Source organism: Engraulis encrasicolus, chromosome 2 (assembly GCF_034702125.1).
Source record: "Engraulis encrasicolus isolate BLACKSEA-1 chromosome 2, IST_EnEncr_1.0, whole genome shotgun sequence".
Lineage (NCBI taxonomy): Eukaryota > Metazoa > Chordata > Actinopteri > Clupeiformes > Engraulidae > Engraulis > Engraulis encrasicolus.
In genome coordinates this window covers 51,277,572-51,294,427 of record NC_085858.1, presented here as the reverse complement: position 1 = coordinate 51,294,427, position 16,856 = coordinate 51,277,572, and the positions used below count along the sequence as shown (strand labels likewise).

The window sequence follows — 16,856 nt, the reverse complement described above, 5'->3', positions numbered from 1 at the left end:
GGGCAGCCGACAGGGGGGGACAAAGGAGTCACTTGTCCCAGGCCCAGGCAGAAGGGGGTTGGGGTTGCGGGGTCCAAACTGGGACAATTCTCATTATCCTCATTACATTGTATGTATTGGGGCAGAGGACGCTGTCCTGGGCCCAGCCAAAGCTTTCAGTGGCCCTGTGTGGGTGCGTGTGTCTCTGGGCCAGAGACCAAAAAAGTATGCGTGTGTGTATGAATGTGTTCTGCAGTTTTACCACGGGTAGTGTGGGTAATGAATTGTTTTTCCGTTTGCGTGTGTGTGTTTGTGTGTGTGTGTGTGTGTGCGTGCATTTATTAATTAACATGTTTGCACGTGTGTTTTGTTCAGTCTGGCGATAGGCTCCATCCATGGGCACGCGTCGTGTCGCGGGGAGCTGAGCGTGCTGTGGGTGGACGCCCACGCAGACATCAACACGCCGCTAACCAGCCCCACAGGCAACATCCACGGACAACCCATGTCCTACCTCATCCACGAACTGCACTCACAGGTAGATGTGTGTGTGTGTGTGTGTGTGCGTGCGTGTGTGTGTGTGTGTGATGCGTACATGGTGTCAAGTCCATACCTCGTGTATCAGACACTGAAAACCAAACTCAGGATCTTTAACCAAGAAACCAAAACCCTTGCTCGCTGAGCCTTTCAAGTAGATAAACTGGCCTTGATTCCAGTGTGATATTTATATCTGTCTCCACAAATGGTACGTTTTGGTTAAGAGTTTCATGTTGTGATCTCTGTCTACCATTTAATTTACCATTTGATTTTGGATTTTGAAATTAGTTTAAAAAAAAGAGTGCTTTTGGATATCTGTTCTTTTTTAATCAACCATATTACATTAAGTTCAGTTACATTTATTATTTATGTTTATCTTTGACTTAATTTCATTATTGTTGTTAGTATTATTATTATTATGTTTTATAGCTATTATTGTTATTATTACTCGTAGATCCCGGCCATGGCTGATTTCTCCTGGATCAAGCCATGCGTCTGGGCCAAAGACCTCGTTTACATCGGCCTCAGAGACGTGGATCCAGGAGAGCAGTGAGTAGTATGAGTGACACTCAGTTACGAGAGGCTGACAGGGGGGGACAAAGGGGTCATTTGTTCTGGGCCCGGGGGTGGAGCCATGAAAGACAGAGAAAGTTCAGATGACACTGTCCCCGGGCTGGCCAAGGCTGTTAGTGGCCCTGGGGGTCACACCAGGCAGTGTCAGTCCTCACTTACCCTTGTGTGCCTCACTTACGCATTTGCGTAACATGACTGCTGTCAAATCATACAGGATTTACAGTAGATTAGTCAACATGCGTATGTAAGGCCGGTGTTTCTCAAACTTTTTTCAGAACAAGGACCACTTTGTTCCAAAGCACAGTTTTCAGGACTACCTGTCCACTAAAGTGATGGGCTTACTCCAAGTATTAGGCACTGCAAATTAAGTTGCAGGTCACTTTTTTATGTTTACAGGCTTGCCTTATTGTGTAGCAAAAGAAGAAGTTTAAGTTTTGCATTCTATGATATTCAAGTGTAAAGAAATCCTGCACAATGTCCATTCCAGCAACAAACTTTAATACAATGTTTCGGTCATCCCACCTTCTTCATAGTATTATGATATTAATTGGTACTATTATGATATTACCAATAAAGCCCTTGCTAGCGTATTTTGGAAATGATGACTAAGAAGTCTCCTAGAGGACCACTTGAGCTCTCTCATGGACCAGTCCACACTTTCAGAACCACTGGGTTAGGCCCATAGAATGTATATCACCAATGTTTACAGTAGGCCACCTGTGTTAGTTTGTGTAGTTTGGGTCCTAGTGTTCTCCATTGTCCTAGTAAACCTTTTGCCATCTTTTTTTTATTAGTGGTCAGTGTTTACTAACCTGGTTCTCACGCAGATTGATGTTTTTGTGTATTTACCTCCATGACCTAGTAATGCCACTCCAAATTGAAAACGTACACTTTCAGTTTGCTCTGCCAGTTTTTTTTTTTGAAGAGCAAAAAGGAGTGATGTCGAGTTGCAGTCTATTTTTAATACAGTGAGTGACCCCTGCGCAAGTGAAAATGAGCAGTCACAAGTTTCCTGTGAGATGGTTCCAGAACTGAAATGTCAGACTGTCCCATTAGCTGTAATGACCGCAATGGTTTGGCCACAGTGTTTTCGTATTGCGACATCTGTCAACTTACTACAGTGCTCTGTGGCCACAGTTCCTCTGTTCAGGGCAGCTGGCAGCTTCGGCTGGGCCTGAGACAAACTCATCTGAAAGCCCCCCACCCAATACATACAATGTAATGAGGATCCAGTTCTGTGGCAAACCTTTACCCCGGGCCCGGGCCAACGGATCCCTTTGTCCCTTCTGTTGGTTTGCCTGCCTTTGTAATCTGAGGCAATGGAAGGCAAATGCCCTGTCTAATATAGGGTGAACTTTTGAGGAGGGGAAACAGAAACTGTTTCCATAACGTTACGAGTCTGTGGCATACTACACCACATAGAAAAGAAACAATTAAACAATTAAGTGGTCTCTTTTTATGGTTCTATGGCCTTAACAAGCAATGACATCATAGCTCGGTAGGGATATGGCGTAACCTTTTTTAAAATTAAAATGCTATATTATATGTAATATTACGGTGTTTACATTTCAAACATAAAGTACTTTTATTTGTGTTACTTTTTAACACAAGGTTAGGGTGGAGGTTAGTGTTAGTGTATAGTGTTGACTTGGTACATGATGCACACCAGTGGTGGAACAATTGTACACAGGCCCCATTTGGGCTCCCTTCAAGTCCCATCCTTGCAAGAAACAAAGACTCTTTGTGTGGATTCCAATATGCAGACTTCCGTCCTCTCTTGCCTGCTTGTGACCTCATGATGACGTCACTAACCACAGAAAATGTATTCAATATCTTGCAAAAGCACAATTCTAATGCAATTTCCTCATTTGCAATCTGGGTGGTGAATGAAGAACAGTCCCACAAAAAATGCTGTGGCTAGGCTGACAATGGGGAAAGTTTTCTCCACGGAGGTGGGGCATAAGCAAAACGAGAGGCCTCAAGCACAAGTGGAGGACGGGAGGCCGGATATTGGACAGCACTCTCTACTGCACATCATTCATGGCTTACGTAAAGTGATACTCCACCATTTCTGGAAATATGCTTGTTGTAGTCCACCTTACCTTCAGTTAACTGGTTCAGCTTTACCTTTCTCCTGTAGGGCCTTCTTTCAGCCATTCTCTCTTGTGGCGGTATTTGTGCTCTTGAGCATGCAAGGCGTAAAACCCCACATTGCTCCAGGGACTGTACTCCTGTACTGAATAACAATATGTTTTGGCTAAAAGTGTCAGCTAAGTGTAATGTAATTTGTGTTTTTTTTTAATTTCTTTATTAATTGTTTTTTACATTTTATTTTATATTGATTGCTGTATTTTATTTTCTACAATGTGGCAGTTTCATCCTGAAGAAGCTTAACATCAAGATGTTTTCTATGACGGATGTGGATCGACTGGGCATTGCCAAAGTCATGGAGCAAACCTGTGACTACCTCTTCACAAAGTATGCACACAATCAACGCACGCACGCACACGCGCGCACACACTCAAATAGGGCAACAGTTAAACATAGAGAACGGATGTATGATGCCATACTGCAGCAGTGAAGACATACAGTATTTGTCCTACAGTTAACCATTTATCATTGGCATTGTGTGGGGCAAACTTTGTGGAGTTTATCTAGTCACTCATTTTACTCAGGCATGTCACACAATGGCAGTATGTTGAAACCAACAGAGATGCACAAAGACAAAAAACAACATTGACATGTTAAGCTTTGACTTGAAAGTTGGCCAAAAATAACAAGGGCTCTCTCTGCTCTCTTTATTTCTCTCGTGTGTGTGTGTGTGTTTGTGTGTGTGTGTTAGGGGAAAGAAGCCTATTCACATGAGCTACGACATTGATGCGCTGGACCCGTCCATCTCCCCGGCAACAGGCACGCCAGTGAGGGGGGGTCTCACCTACAGAGAAGGCATCTACATCACGGAGGCCATAAGCCAGACAGGTGAGGGCCGGGCCGTCACAGAGGTCATACGTAGGCCAAATACAGATGAGGGCATACGCATCACAGCGGTCTAAGTTCAAATACACCTGTAGGTGAGGGGGGGTACAGGTCTTTTCGTCGAATGGATTCTTGAGAGGGGACCATTCGTATGAAACGTGGGACCATTCGTATAAGGCATGGGATCTTTCGTCGAGGACTTTCCGTCTACCGCAAAAGCCTACGAAACATCCTTAAATTTGAACTAAAGATCCTTAGGTTTCAACTAAACGTCCCTTCAGCCTGCCTATATTAGAAATGTAAATCAGCTTTTTTAACGCTCATTTTAACGGGTTAAATGGGTGAGGGCATATCATATCACTCATAGGTAAGGCAGGTCATAGGTCAGGCATATGAGGGTGTATGCATATAAAAGGTATAAAAGTTCTAACAGGTTAGGGCCTCTACATCGAAGAGCTCACATGTGAGAGAAGTGCGGCCGTCTACTGTACAAGCACATCACACAGGTCAAAGTTGAGCAGGTGGGGCATTAAATCAAGTCATTTGTATGAAGGAAGGAAGGGAGTGTGTGTGTGTTTCTCTGAAGGCTGTTGTCAGTGGTGGATATGGTTGAGGTGAACCAGGGGTGGCATTCTCGAAAGCGTCTTTGCTAACGATGGTAGCAACGTCCTTCGTAAGAGCGACTCAACTCTCTCTCGACAGCGACGCTCACCACTAAATCCAAGGGAATGGTGTTACGTCTCAAGACGGTTAGCAACGACAAGAATTGAGAAACGGACCCCAGAAGCGCTCTTACCTCTGTGTGTGTGTGTGTGTGTCTCAGGGCTGTTGTCGGCGGTGGATATGGTTGAGGTGAACCCCAAGCGTGGCAGCTGCGAGGCTGAGGTGGACTCCACTGTGACGGCCGCTGTGGATCTTCTCCAGAGCTGCTTCGGGCGCGTGCGAGAGGGCTCACACCCACCTGACTACAAAGTGCCCAAACCATGACCACCGCCCAACGACCACTGCCTTGCCCAGCTACCTGCCGTAACCATGACACCCACCATGAAGACCCCCCACCCACACAAAAGAAAAATGTTTAAAAAAATCTTTAATCAGCTTGAACTGATGCTTGAACGCAGAAGTGATTTTTTTTCTATGTTTCCTACTGATGCGTAAATGTGTAAATGAGTAAATGAATAATGAGGTAGACCTGTGAGAATCTGTCTGCCTGATTTGCCATGTGCCCATTTACTGGCTACTTGGTTGGTTCTACATTAAACCTCACACCTTTACCCTTTTACACACAGATACACACACGCACACGCACAGAGAGGCAGCAGTATCTCTGAACAGAAATACAACCTGCCACCTGCCAGAATCTGCAGTGTTGCGTGTGCGTACACATGCAAGCATGCAGGCAGGGAAGCCAAAAAGGGGGGCGGGGGAAGAGGGTTCAGTTGTACCAGAGAGAGTAGAGAGAGAGAGAGGTTCCATTGGCCCATTGTTTCTGGGTTCTATTATTGCAAGGGGGAGGGGGGGGGGGGAATCCCCCTTTAGGCAGACCTAAGGACTGTTCTATTCTATGCTAGGAGTATTATGACACGCCCCTTTAGGCAGACCGGAACCTGGTCATGTTAGGTGCCCATAGCAACCTATTATGTTGGCATATCTCTATATACTTAAAGAATCTCTGGTTGTACTGGGCCCAGGAAGAGCAGGGGCCCAGAACTGGGTTCTCATCATGATTACATTGTATGTATTGGATGCTTGGGGGCGGTGGGGGTCTTTCAGATGACTGAACCAGCCCCGGGGAAAGCTGTCAGTGGCCTTGCGTGCAGGCACACCCACCCACACAACACAAAAACTATTTTAACACCTGCCACACATGCATGCACCCACACAGCAGGAAAAGTATTTTACACCTGCCAGACATGCAATCATTGTGCATGCATGCACACCGCACACGCATAGACACGCACACACAGACACACACAAGAAAAAGAAACCAAGACAAAAACCAAAACTCATAATAACATAAAACTTTTATTTCCATAGAAAACACCCATCCATCCATCCATCCATCTAAAAATAGATATATATTACCACAGTCAACATGTCTCAAACATGGACACCCGTCATTAAAGCACATTCTTTCCGTCTTTGTACAAACAAAAAGGCAAAACAAACAAAAAAACCCTCAAACTAAATAAAAACAATAAATGGAGTTTGGGTAAGAGTCGACCAGTAGATATGTGCCGGAGTGTGGAGAGGAGAGGATAAGAGAACAGAGGAGAGAGCTTCGGTGTAACAGTATTGCAAAATGGAGTGTGCATGTGTTTTATTTGCATATGCGAATGTACGGATGGTGTGTGTGTGTGTGTGCGTGTGTTTCCAGACGTGAGTTCGATCAATGCCACTGCACTTTGTGCTCTCTCGTTTCGAATCGGAATGGTGACACCGAGTGAGGAGGGACAGACAGAAAAAAAGGGAGTGAGAGTGTCCGGAATGAAGGAGTAGAGCGGTGTGCAGGCTTCCCCCTCTAATTCAGACATAAAATTCCATGATTTTCCATGACTTTCCAGACCCAAAAAACTGAATTTCCATGACCATTTCGGTAAAAAGAAATTATATTAAAAAGTTGTTTTAAGTGTGAAAACTGAAGATTATCTGTCGAAGCGTTGTAGTATAACCAGTAAGAAATAATGTTATACACCAAACAAAAGTTTTTGCTTTTAGACAACTGTTAAGAAAATTCCATGATATTCCATGACTGTGCATGCAAAATGGTAAAATTCCATGACTTTCCATGACATTCATTTATGAAATACCATGATATTCCAGAAATTCCATGACCCGTGGGAACCCTGGGTGTGTGTGTGTGGGGGGGGATGATATCAACAGAAAGAAGTAAGATGAGAAAGTGGGGGATGGATAGAGATCGTGGGGAGGAGGAGGAGTGCAGTGTACCTTTGGCTTCACGCGTCAGTGTTTACGCCAGTGTCCCGGAGTGAATGACCTCAGGGCCAAAATAGACACACACATGACGGAGAGCCAGAGAGCCAGGATTGGAGGACAAGAAGGAGGGATGCAAGAGAGAGAGAGAGAGACAGAGAGAGAGAGAGAGAGGGGGGGATTGTAGTACAGGGAGGAGGGAGGATGGAAGAGAGAGAGATTGAGAGATGGAGTGAAAGAGAGGAGGCACGACATGAAAGACTGTATCTGACACTCATAAATATACACGTGCACGCGTGCACACACACACACACACACACACACACACACAGACACACACACACACACACACACACACACACACACAGACACACAGACACACACACACACACACACAAGTCATGCTTAGCAGATAATCAGCAGCTTAAGCCCCCAACAGTAATCTGCCTATCCTCACACACACAGAAGCAGATTCGGATACTCTCTCTCTCTCTCTCTCTCTCTCTCTCTCTCTCTCTCTCTCTCTCTCTCTCTCTCTCTCTCTCTCTCTCTCTCTCTCTCTCTCTCTCTCTCTCTCTCTCTCTCTCTCTCTCCTGTGAGACTGGAGTGGTTAGTTCAGTAGAGGAGCGTAGTGGGCGTTTCCCTAGGAGGGTTGGTATTGTACTTACTGGCTTCCACAGAAGTCTGTCAGACGTAATTGCAAAAGATTTCACAAAAGCACACACAGACACAAACCCCCACACAGACACAGACACCCACACCCACACCCACACACAGAGACAGACACACACACTCACACGGACACACACACTCAGCAAGGACACAGGGCCAACGCCATGTGAGTACAAAGAAATAAGTTCAACATGTGCACAAACCCTCTGTCTCTCACACAAATACAAATTCACAGACACACAGACAAACACACACACACACACACAGACACAGACACAGACACAGACACACACACATAGACAGACAGACAGACAGACAGACAGACAGAAACACACACACATGCATATCAAGATAAAAATAACAGTGCCAAATCCCATGGTGTGGGGTGACTGCAGAAGGTGAACTGAACTACATGGATGAATAGAGACAGTGCCAGTGTGTGTGTGTGTGTGTGTGTGTGTGTGTGTGTGTGTGTGTGTGTGTGTGTGTGTGTGTGTGTGTGTGTGTGTGTGTGTGTGTGTGTGTGTGTGTGTGTGTGTGTGTGTGTGTGTGTGTGTGTGTGTGTACTGCATATGTGTGTGTGAGAGAAAGAGGGTGAGTGAGCGAGAAAGAGAGAGAGAAAGAAAGAGAATTATTGTATCTGTGTGTGTGCGTGTGCGTGTGTAGACTACTGTGTGTGTGTGCGTGTGTCTAAAAGCAGGCCCCAGGTCACAGTAGATGAGGAGGAGGATGGGGAAGGAGAGGGTGGCTTCTGTCCAGCTCGTGTAGTCCACATCGCCTTCTGAACTCCTGGCCGCGCTCATGGATCCACTTATTAGAAACTGGTGGGAGAGAGAGAGAGAGAGAGAGAGAGAGAGAGAGAGAGAGAGAGAGAGAGAGAGAGAGAGAGAGAGAGAGAGAGAGAGCAATGGGGTGTCAGGGAGAGGAGGGGGTGTATGGGACAAGAAGAGAAAGCTAATGAGAGGCAGATACACTGTGTGTGTGTGTGTGTGTGTGTGTGTGTGTGTGTGTGTGTGTGTGTGTGCGTGTGTGTGTGTGTGTGTGTGTGTGTGTAGATGTGAGATCCTGAATGATTGTAACAGATGGGTGATGAGGGGGGAGGTGGGTGCAAATGAGGCCAGGGAGACGTGGGGGTGAGGGTGGGCATGAGATGGGCACCTGCCAGGTAAACAGCTAGGCAGCCAATATGTGTGGATCAGGCAAGCATTATTATTACTATCAGACCTCTGTGTGTGTGTGTGTAGCTCTGGAGCCCCCTGGTGGTGCTCCAACACACACGGAGGTCGGGGAGACACACGGAGGTCGAGGATTCCATTTCTCCAGTGAAAAAATAATAATCGGAGCATTTATTGCTTCAAAATCAATGCCAGCTCGCATTGAGGAGTCACAGGACATATTATAGACTATGTTTGACACTTCAGAAATCAACAGAAACAGTTTTTGACGGAATTTGTTGGTATTGAAGCAATAAATGCTCCGATTATTTTTTGACTGGAGAAATGGAATCCTGATACAGTCTCCCAGACCTAGTAGTGGAGCTCACGAAGCTGCGCGGAACTACAGGTCGGGCAAGAGCCAGGCAAAGCATTATGTGGGTGCTGCGTACACACAGACATTAATAGGGTGTACGGTAGTTTAACCCATTAAAACACAATGTTATGTTTCAAGCAAAATCAGGTGTCCGGCATACTTATTGGGGGGACAACACAGGGGAACCATCATTGAAATGTAGAGGCTAAGTATCTTGTTTCCATGTTCTTTGATTGTTGTTGTGTGAAACTGTGTGAAGTGGCAACAAATGAACATGAAGGGGAGTTGTCGGACCATGGCGATAAGCGAAAACAGGTCTCAAATGGAACTGAAAAACAGCCCTACAAAATCACTGCATGTGGCGTTTATGTCCCCACTGGCGTCAATGTAAACGGAAACGTGCCAAGCAAACTATGGTCACACCACTCATTTGTCAGTTTTGATAGTATATATCGTGGGAGAAAGCAACACTACAGACGACCACATGAAGTTTGGTAACTGACATTAAGGTCAAATGAAGAGAACTCCCTCCCATATGCACCAATGTAAATAATTCCCATATTTCAACATGGCAAAAGCCTTGCAACACGATAGTGATGACATGACACAATGACTTAGTGAGTAAGGTGGGCATTATCTGGAGGTATAGTATGTAGGGGCTACGTGGGTATACACTATATAGAGTGGGCCGCATAATGTGGGTATTAGGTAGGCCATATGTGATCATTATGGGCAGGTGTTAAGTGGGCATGAGATGGGTACCCTGCCAGAGGGCTGGAAATACAGTATGTGGGTAGGAGGCAGGCATTGCAGCACAGGAAGTATGCATTACAGGTAGGGATTAAGTGGAAGTGTAGAGACTATATTAAGGGTATGAGGTAGGCATTATGAAGTGGGCAATTTATGGGTTGCATCCTCGGGTGCCGTAGTCATCACTGCCCCCTTCTGATATGTGTGTGTGTGTGTGTGTGTGTGTGTGTGTGTCTGTGAGTATATGTGTGTGTGTGTCTTACCCCACTTGTTCCCCACTAGTACGGGGCAGGCTGCATGTCGCGTGCTGTAGTCTCCTTCTCCGCTGGGGAAGAGGTTATACCAGAACACTGCTGTGCCCTGTAGCAACACACGCATACACACATGCACACACACACGCACGCACACACACACACACACACACACACACACACACACACACACACACACACACACACACACACACACACACACACACACACAGATGGACACACACACACACACAAACAAGCGTGCAAGCGAGAGAGAAACATGTTCAAACATAAACACACACATTTGCGTATACAAGAGGCTACATCAGGACACTGCTATGCCCTGTGGCAACACACACCGCACACACAAACACACACACAGTCAATTCAGTCAATATTGATATCACAATTTTTTGTGTGTTTAACAATTCACAATCGTCCCTCCCTTCAGCAGTGTAAGTGGAGGGCCATAGACAGATACACAGTGGTATTCTGCACGAGTGTAGGGTAGCAAGTCTGCTCTGTGCTTGCTGTGGCTCAAGTGGAGGGGAATGTACTGTATTGCGCTTTGCGTAACCTAGCTTTTGGCATTAAAGAAAAACGTCAAACATATTGTTTCAACTTGATATTATGAACTTTGATATTGTTTGACAGCAATAATGATATCACAACGAGTAACAGTCACCTACAATGGACTGACAACTCTACTCGTCTCGTGCACACACACTAGAGTTGCAGAATGTCATCTGGAGCAGCCTGACTGCTACTCATACAGTACATGAACACACACACACACACACACACACACACACACACACACACACACACACACACACACACACACACACACACACACACACACACACACACACACACACACACACACACACGCACGCGCGCACTTGTGCATAGAATCTCACCTTGAGTGGCCTGACTGCAGCTCCAACTTCAGTGAAGACTGTGGCGCCCCCTGCTGCCACATCACTCATCTGCAACACAACACACAATAATGCACGATAATATAATATAATACAATACAATACAATATAATATAATATAATATAATATAATATAATATAATATACTATAATATAATATAATTAAGTTTGGGACTGGATTAAAAAATTGAATTGCATTAACTAGACTCTAGTTACTAGAGGCTTTGAAATTAATTAATGTGAATGTGGTCATTAACCAACATCAACAGACCATTGCCTAGACCTTCTGTATAGGCCTACTATAACATTGTATGTTGTTGTTGTTGTTGTTGTTGTTTTCGTAAAGCACAATGCTTTCAAGTATATTCCGAATCCGAAAATTATCAACGCTAATTATTAGAAAACACATCTCTGTTGCTTCAGATGCTAAAACAGACTTTGTTGAATGATTTATCAACAGTTGATTACAAAAAATGAAGAGAGAAATCAAATCAATTCCAGCAGACTGTACACACCATCAGGTGTAATGCTGCCCTCCACTGGTCTAATCCAGAACTACGCAAACTATACTGTATTTCCTGTATAGTGTGATTAAAATGTTATTTTTTTAATCGTGTCAATGGTTGTGTACTGTATTAAATAAATCAAAGTTAATCATGTCAAAACAATAAATTCTATCGATGTGTGCAGCTTAGGAATTATCTTAATGAAAAAGTCCAGTTGAAACATCTTCAAGATTTACACACACTAATACAATACATGGCCAAAAAAAATGCCAGAGCGAGAACCGACAGCAAAAGCACTCAGTTCTGTTTTTGTTCATATTGTGAGTGTATTACAAAAAGAACCAGCTGTTCTTTCTGGTCCTGTTAGGCTTTTATGGTGTGTCACTCCTCTTTATGGTCACACCCGGTCCTCTAGAGCTCTCCTCAAGTGATTACACCTACCGTAGTCACAAGTTCAACTTACCATAACTCATAAGCGAACTACACTGAGACCATGCCAATAAAGGTCTCATTACAGTTCACTTCTGAGGGGTCTGGGTACACTTTGGAGCGTTCGCAAATGCACAGAAATGCTGAATCACAGGTTCGGTTCACTTAAAGAGGACTAGGTGTGAAAATGCCAAATATAATAACAGCAATACTATTGTCACAAGATATTCACAAGATGTTCAAAATCACAATAATAGTACTCACTCATGCACTTATTCAGTCACACGCTTGCATGTACACACACACACACACACACACACACACACACACACACACACACACACACACACACACACACGCTTAACACTCACACACCCACCCACACACACACACACACACACACACACACACACACACACACACACACACACACACACACGCATAACACTCACAAACACACGCATAACACTCACACACCCACCCACCCACACCCACACCCACCCACACACACACACACACCCACACACCCACCCACACACACACAGAGAAGAGCACTCACATAGAAGAGCCAGGTGGCAATGCGGTTGCCCGTGCCCAGTTCCTCAAAGGCGTCAGGCTCGTCTTTCTGTAGAGACAGCAGCAGGGCAGGAGGAGATGAGTATTGAATACAGAAAAATACGTCACTTGGACAGCGGAGAGTAACAAGGATCCCAGAGTATGTAGGTAGCAGGGACAGTAAAAAGACAAAGTAGCCATGTGTGTGTCTGGCTCCTCCGTACTTACTCGACCAAAGTCATAGTGAGGCTCATACTGTCCCCCCACTCCGTAATTCGCCACCTGGATGAGAGACAGAGAGAGAGAGAGAGAGAGAGAGAGAGAGAGAGAGAGAGAGAGAGAGAGAGAGAGAGAGAGAGAGAGAGAGAGAGAGAGAGAGAGAGATAGAGAGTATGAGTGAAATGGTCATTGGCGTAGAGAAATGCAGTTCCTCCACACAAATGAACTGAATATGCGCACACACACACACACACACACACACACACACACACACACACACACACACACACACACACACACACACACACACACACACACACACACACACACACACACACACACACACACACACGTGTAGAGTGTATTGTTACCTGCAGCTCTTCTGCGGTGCTGATCTCCAGGCCAGTGATGTCTTCTATTCTCTGGTTGATGCGATCCACAACAGGATGGTCCTGCTCTGTTAACCAGGCACTAGCACACACACACACACACACACACACACACACACACACACACACACACACACACACACACACACACACACACACACACACACACACACACACGCACGCACGCACGCACGCACGCACACACACACGGGTGCAAACACGCGAACGCACGCACACACACACACACACACACACACACACACACACACACACACACGCGCGCACGCACGCACGCACGCACGCACACACACACGGGTGCAAACACGCGAACGCACGCACACACACACACACACACACACACACACACACACACACACACACACACACACACACACACACACAAGCAAAGTGACATTATTGAAGATGATGCTACCATAGTCCATCTAATAATGGATATAACACTGACAATGACACTCAAGCTTGCATTCCACTACTGCGATAGAAACGGTGGTGGGAAGCACTATGTAATTCCAGAATACTGACAGGAATAACCACGTGTTTCAAAACTTATGTTGCTAATGGGGAACACCTACGTGTGTGTGTGTGTGTGTGTGTGTGTGTGTGTGTGTGTGTGTGTGTGTGTGTGTGTGTGTGTGTGTGTGTGTGTGTGTGTGTGTGTGTGTGTGTGTGTGTGTGTGTGTGTGTGTGTGTGTGTGTGTTTGTGTGCATGCATCACTTAAGGTAATGAAAAGAGGAGGCATACAATATACAATTGTATATTGTAGCCAAAAAGTTACATCAGAAGTCAGAGGCTAAAACTGGAGCAAGAGACGTTTCAGACCAACTCCATTCTCAATGTCTCTAATGTCTTACCGGTACTGTGATTTGTTTTACACAAGCCTTGTGTGCCTCCTCTTTTCATTACCATAAGTGATCACTACTTTTTTGGGAGCGAACGCACCAAGCAATACACGAGTCAAAAGTGTAGACGCACACGCTGACCTTGTTGGTTTTCCCTTTTTTGTGTGCATGCATGCATAGTGGACAGAACAGAAAAGGAAATGAAGAGACAGGAAGCAAGACAAGTCTTAGCATACACACTGCCTGCTAGAAACAATTGAAGAAATTGGCTATATGGCATTATTTAATTTTTTACATATTTATCCTATCCTGTGAATGTTCTGTGCTGTGAATGGTCTTTGTGAATTTCTGCTCTGTGAATGGCTCTTTGTGTCTGTCTCTGTCTGTCCGGTAAAGCGCAAGTTATTTTATGTCTGTCCAGTAAAGTGCCTATCCCAAGTCAAGTCAAGTCAAGTTAGCTTTATTATCAATTTCTTTACATGCTCTGGTCATACCAACAATTTGAAATTACGTTTCTTACTTTCCCATGCATAGACATAGACATACTTTAGGTGTAGACATGTAGACATAGACAAGAATACATGCAGTGATAAAAGTGCAAGACAGGACAACAGAATACATACTGTATACCAGTGGTCCTCAACCTTTTTTGGACAAACGCCCCCCTTGGCCTCATCACTAGCCTCCCAAAGCCCCATTAACCTCATCATAAGCCTGACAATGCCCCCCTTAGTATTAAAAAAGTAAATGGACTAATATCCCCCAATGGCATCTAAGCACCACCCCCTTTCAGGTGTATCCTTGTCAACGCCCCCCCAGAGCTCCCCAACGCCCCCTGTGGGGCTGTACCGCCCACCGTTGAGAAACACTACTGTATAAAAAGTAGTAAGAACATACAGTAAAAAGGTATTTGTGTTGTGCGTATATTTACAATTGTCCTCACTCACCTCCTACCTTTTAGCTGAAATGGACTCTAAAGTGGGTAAGTAATTAATAGGACTGCTCTTACCTTTTGGACACTCTGTAGTGGGCTGTGGTGAGCTCGCCTGTCTCGGGGTTGTGCACCGTGGCCCGCCTTAACTAAACACCCAATCACAACAGGCAGGGCACAAAGGGGGTGGGGTAGAAAGAAAGAAGTAGAGGAAGAGATGGAAAAAAATGAGAGAAATGACATATGAAAAGACAAATAAGGGGAAATGTAAGAAGGAAATGAAGGAGAAAAAAAAAACAGAAAGAAGGAGAGAGAGATAAGTTGATTAGTTCATGCTGAGGACATGTGATCACTTCAGTGCTAGGGCTGTGGGTGGGGCTAATGCTGCCTTCCTGGTGGTCGGAAAGTCATGAATCCCGACCTTGTGCTCGGGGAAAATAGCTTTAAACTCCAAAGTCATCTATAGAATGACATCTGAAGTCATCCCAACCTCCCAACAGAGGCTAACATCTACATTTGGCTTCACATCCATATTTAGTTTTCCTGTTTGACCAAAATCAGGTCTCATCTCACCACTGCTAATTACCTGGTAGTTACCGTAATGACTGTAATTAAAGCCAATTAAAGAAGCACCAAGTAACGTTGATTATTTCTCAGCCACATCTCGTGGACTGTTGTGGAAAATGTTGAGTGTTGTATCTCAAACAATGTTCCAGATTCTGTGAGAACTAGTGCACATCTCAGTTTGAATGGTCAAGCATAACGTTGAATGCAGAGCGAAATGCAGAAATGTGACATGCTTTAAAAGTCTTCTGGAACATCCTACGAGAGCCTGACAAAAAGACTGGCATGTCAAAGTCTAGTTGGGAGTTGCATTACTGTAATACTGTGAATAAAATCCTGTACATTTCCATTTACTCACATCCTTGAAGTGTGGCCAGTCTCCCAACAGGGTTTGGTCAGACATGATTGATCAGAAAGAGACAGTTTCTTCCAGAATCAATATGACGTTAAGGTGCTATACTGCAAATATATGGCCCCCCATGCCCCTTGAGGGACAGACAGATGGACAGAGAGACGGCAGGCAGACAGACAGGCAGCCAGACAGACAGATGAGCAGAAAGATGTTGAAGACATACCCGTGGTTTGGCCAGCTGTTTAACTTTTGCAATCTCCTGCTCACTGATGATGTCATGGAATCGCACAATGTGGGGGCGGTCCCATTCGTCCTCCTGCTTCACCGGGCCAATCAGGAAGCGCGGATGACCGTTGTTGTCATAGTAACGGCAGGACAGCCGGCTTTGTCTGCGTGTCGTCTGCAGGGGTAGCCAAACACGCACCGAGTCATGATACACATTTTCGGGAAGACACATACTATCTCATCCCCTGATACACACACAGATACACAGACACAGAGACACTCCTCTCTCTCTTTCTCTCTCTCTCTCTCTCTCTCACTTATGAACTTATACACACTCTCTCATACACACACAGGCACGCATACACGCAGGCACGTATGTACGCAGGCAGGCAGGCAGGCACACACGCATGCACATCTGTTTCAGCACACACACGCACACACTTACATGCACGCGCACGCGCACACACACACACACACACACACACACACACACACACATCACATACACACAGACAGGTGGACACACATACACACACACACACACACACACACACACACACACACACACACACACACACACACACACACACACACACACACACACACACACACACACGCACACACGCACACACGCACACACGCACACACTTACATGCACACACACACACACACACACACACACACACAC

At 45.3% G+C, this 16,856-nt stretch overlaps 2 protein-coding genes across 2 annotated transcripts in view; one reads left to right on the top strand and one right to left on the bottom strand.

Annotated features, from left to right (window-relative positions):
* The window catches only part of arg1 (arginase 1), a 12,308-nt gene extending 7,050 nt beyond the window's left edge, over nucleotides 1-5,258 (top strand). Inside the window, exons 4-8 of the mRNA XM_063190540.1 lie at nucleotides 355-514; nucleotides 968-1,062; nucleotides 3,460-3,564; nucleotides 3,929-4,065; nucleotides 4,886-5,258. Of these exons, the coding sequence (XP_063046610.1) occupies nucleotides 355-514; nucleotides 968-1,062; nucleotides 3,460-3,564; nucleotides 3,929-4,065; nucleotides 4,886-5,049 (661 nt within the window). The 3' untranslated portion in view covers nucleotides 5,050-5,258. The remainder of the gene's footprint in view (nucleotides 1-354; nucleotides 515-967; nucleotides 1,063-3,459; nucleotides 3,565-3,928; nucleotides 4,066-4,885) is intronic.
* Nucleotides 5,259-6,068: 810 nt separating this feature from the next.
* The window catches only part of p4ha1a (prolyl 4-hydroxylase, alpha polypeptide I a), a 32,456-nt gene continuing 21,668 nt past the window's right edge, over nucleotides 6,069-16,856 (bottom strand). The window contains exons 9-16 of the mRNA XM_063190519.1: nucleotides 16,167-16,343; nucleotides 15,106-15,176; nucleotides 13,218-13,317; nucleotides 12,856-12,909; nucleotides 12,632-12,697; nucleotides 11,120-11,188; nucleotides 10,212-10,308; nucleotides 6,069-8,489 (exon numbers count right to left, since the gene is read on the bottom strand). Of these exons, the coding sequence (XP_063046589.1) occupies nucleotides 8,377-8,489; nucleotides 10,212-10,308; nucleotides 11,120-11,188; nucleotides 12,632-12,697; nucleotides 12,856-12,909; nucleotides 13,218-13,317; nucleotides 15,106-15,176; nucleotides 16,167-16,343 (747 nt within the window). The 3' untranslated portion in view covers nucleotides 6,069-8,376. The remainder of the gene's footprint in view (nucleotides 8,490-10,211; nucleotides 10,309-11,119; nucleotides 11,189-12,631; nucleotides 12,698-12,855; nucleotides 12,910-13,217; nucleotides 13,318-15,105; nucleotides 15,177-16,166; nucleotides 16,344-16,856) is intronic.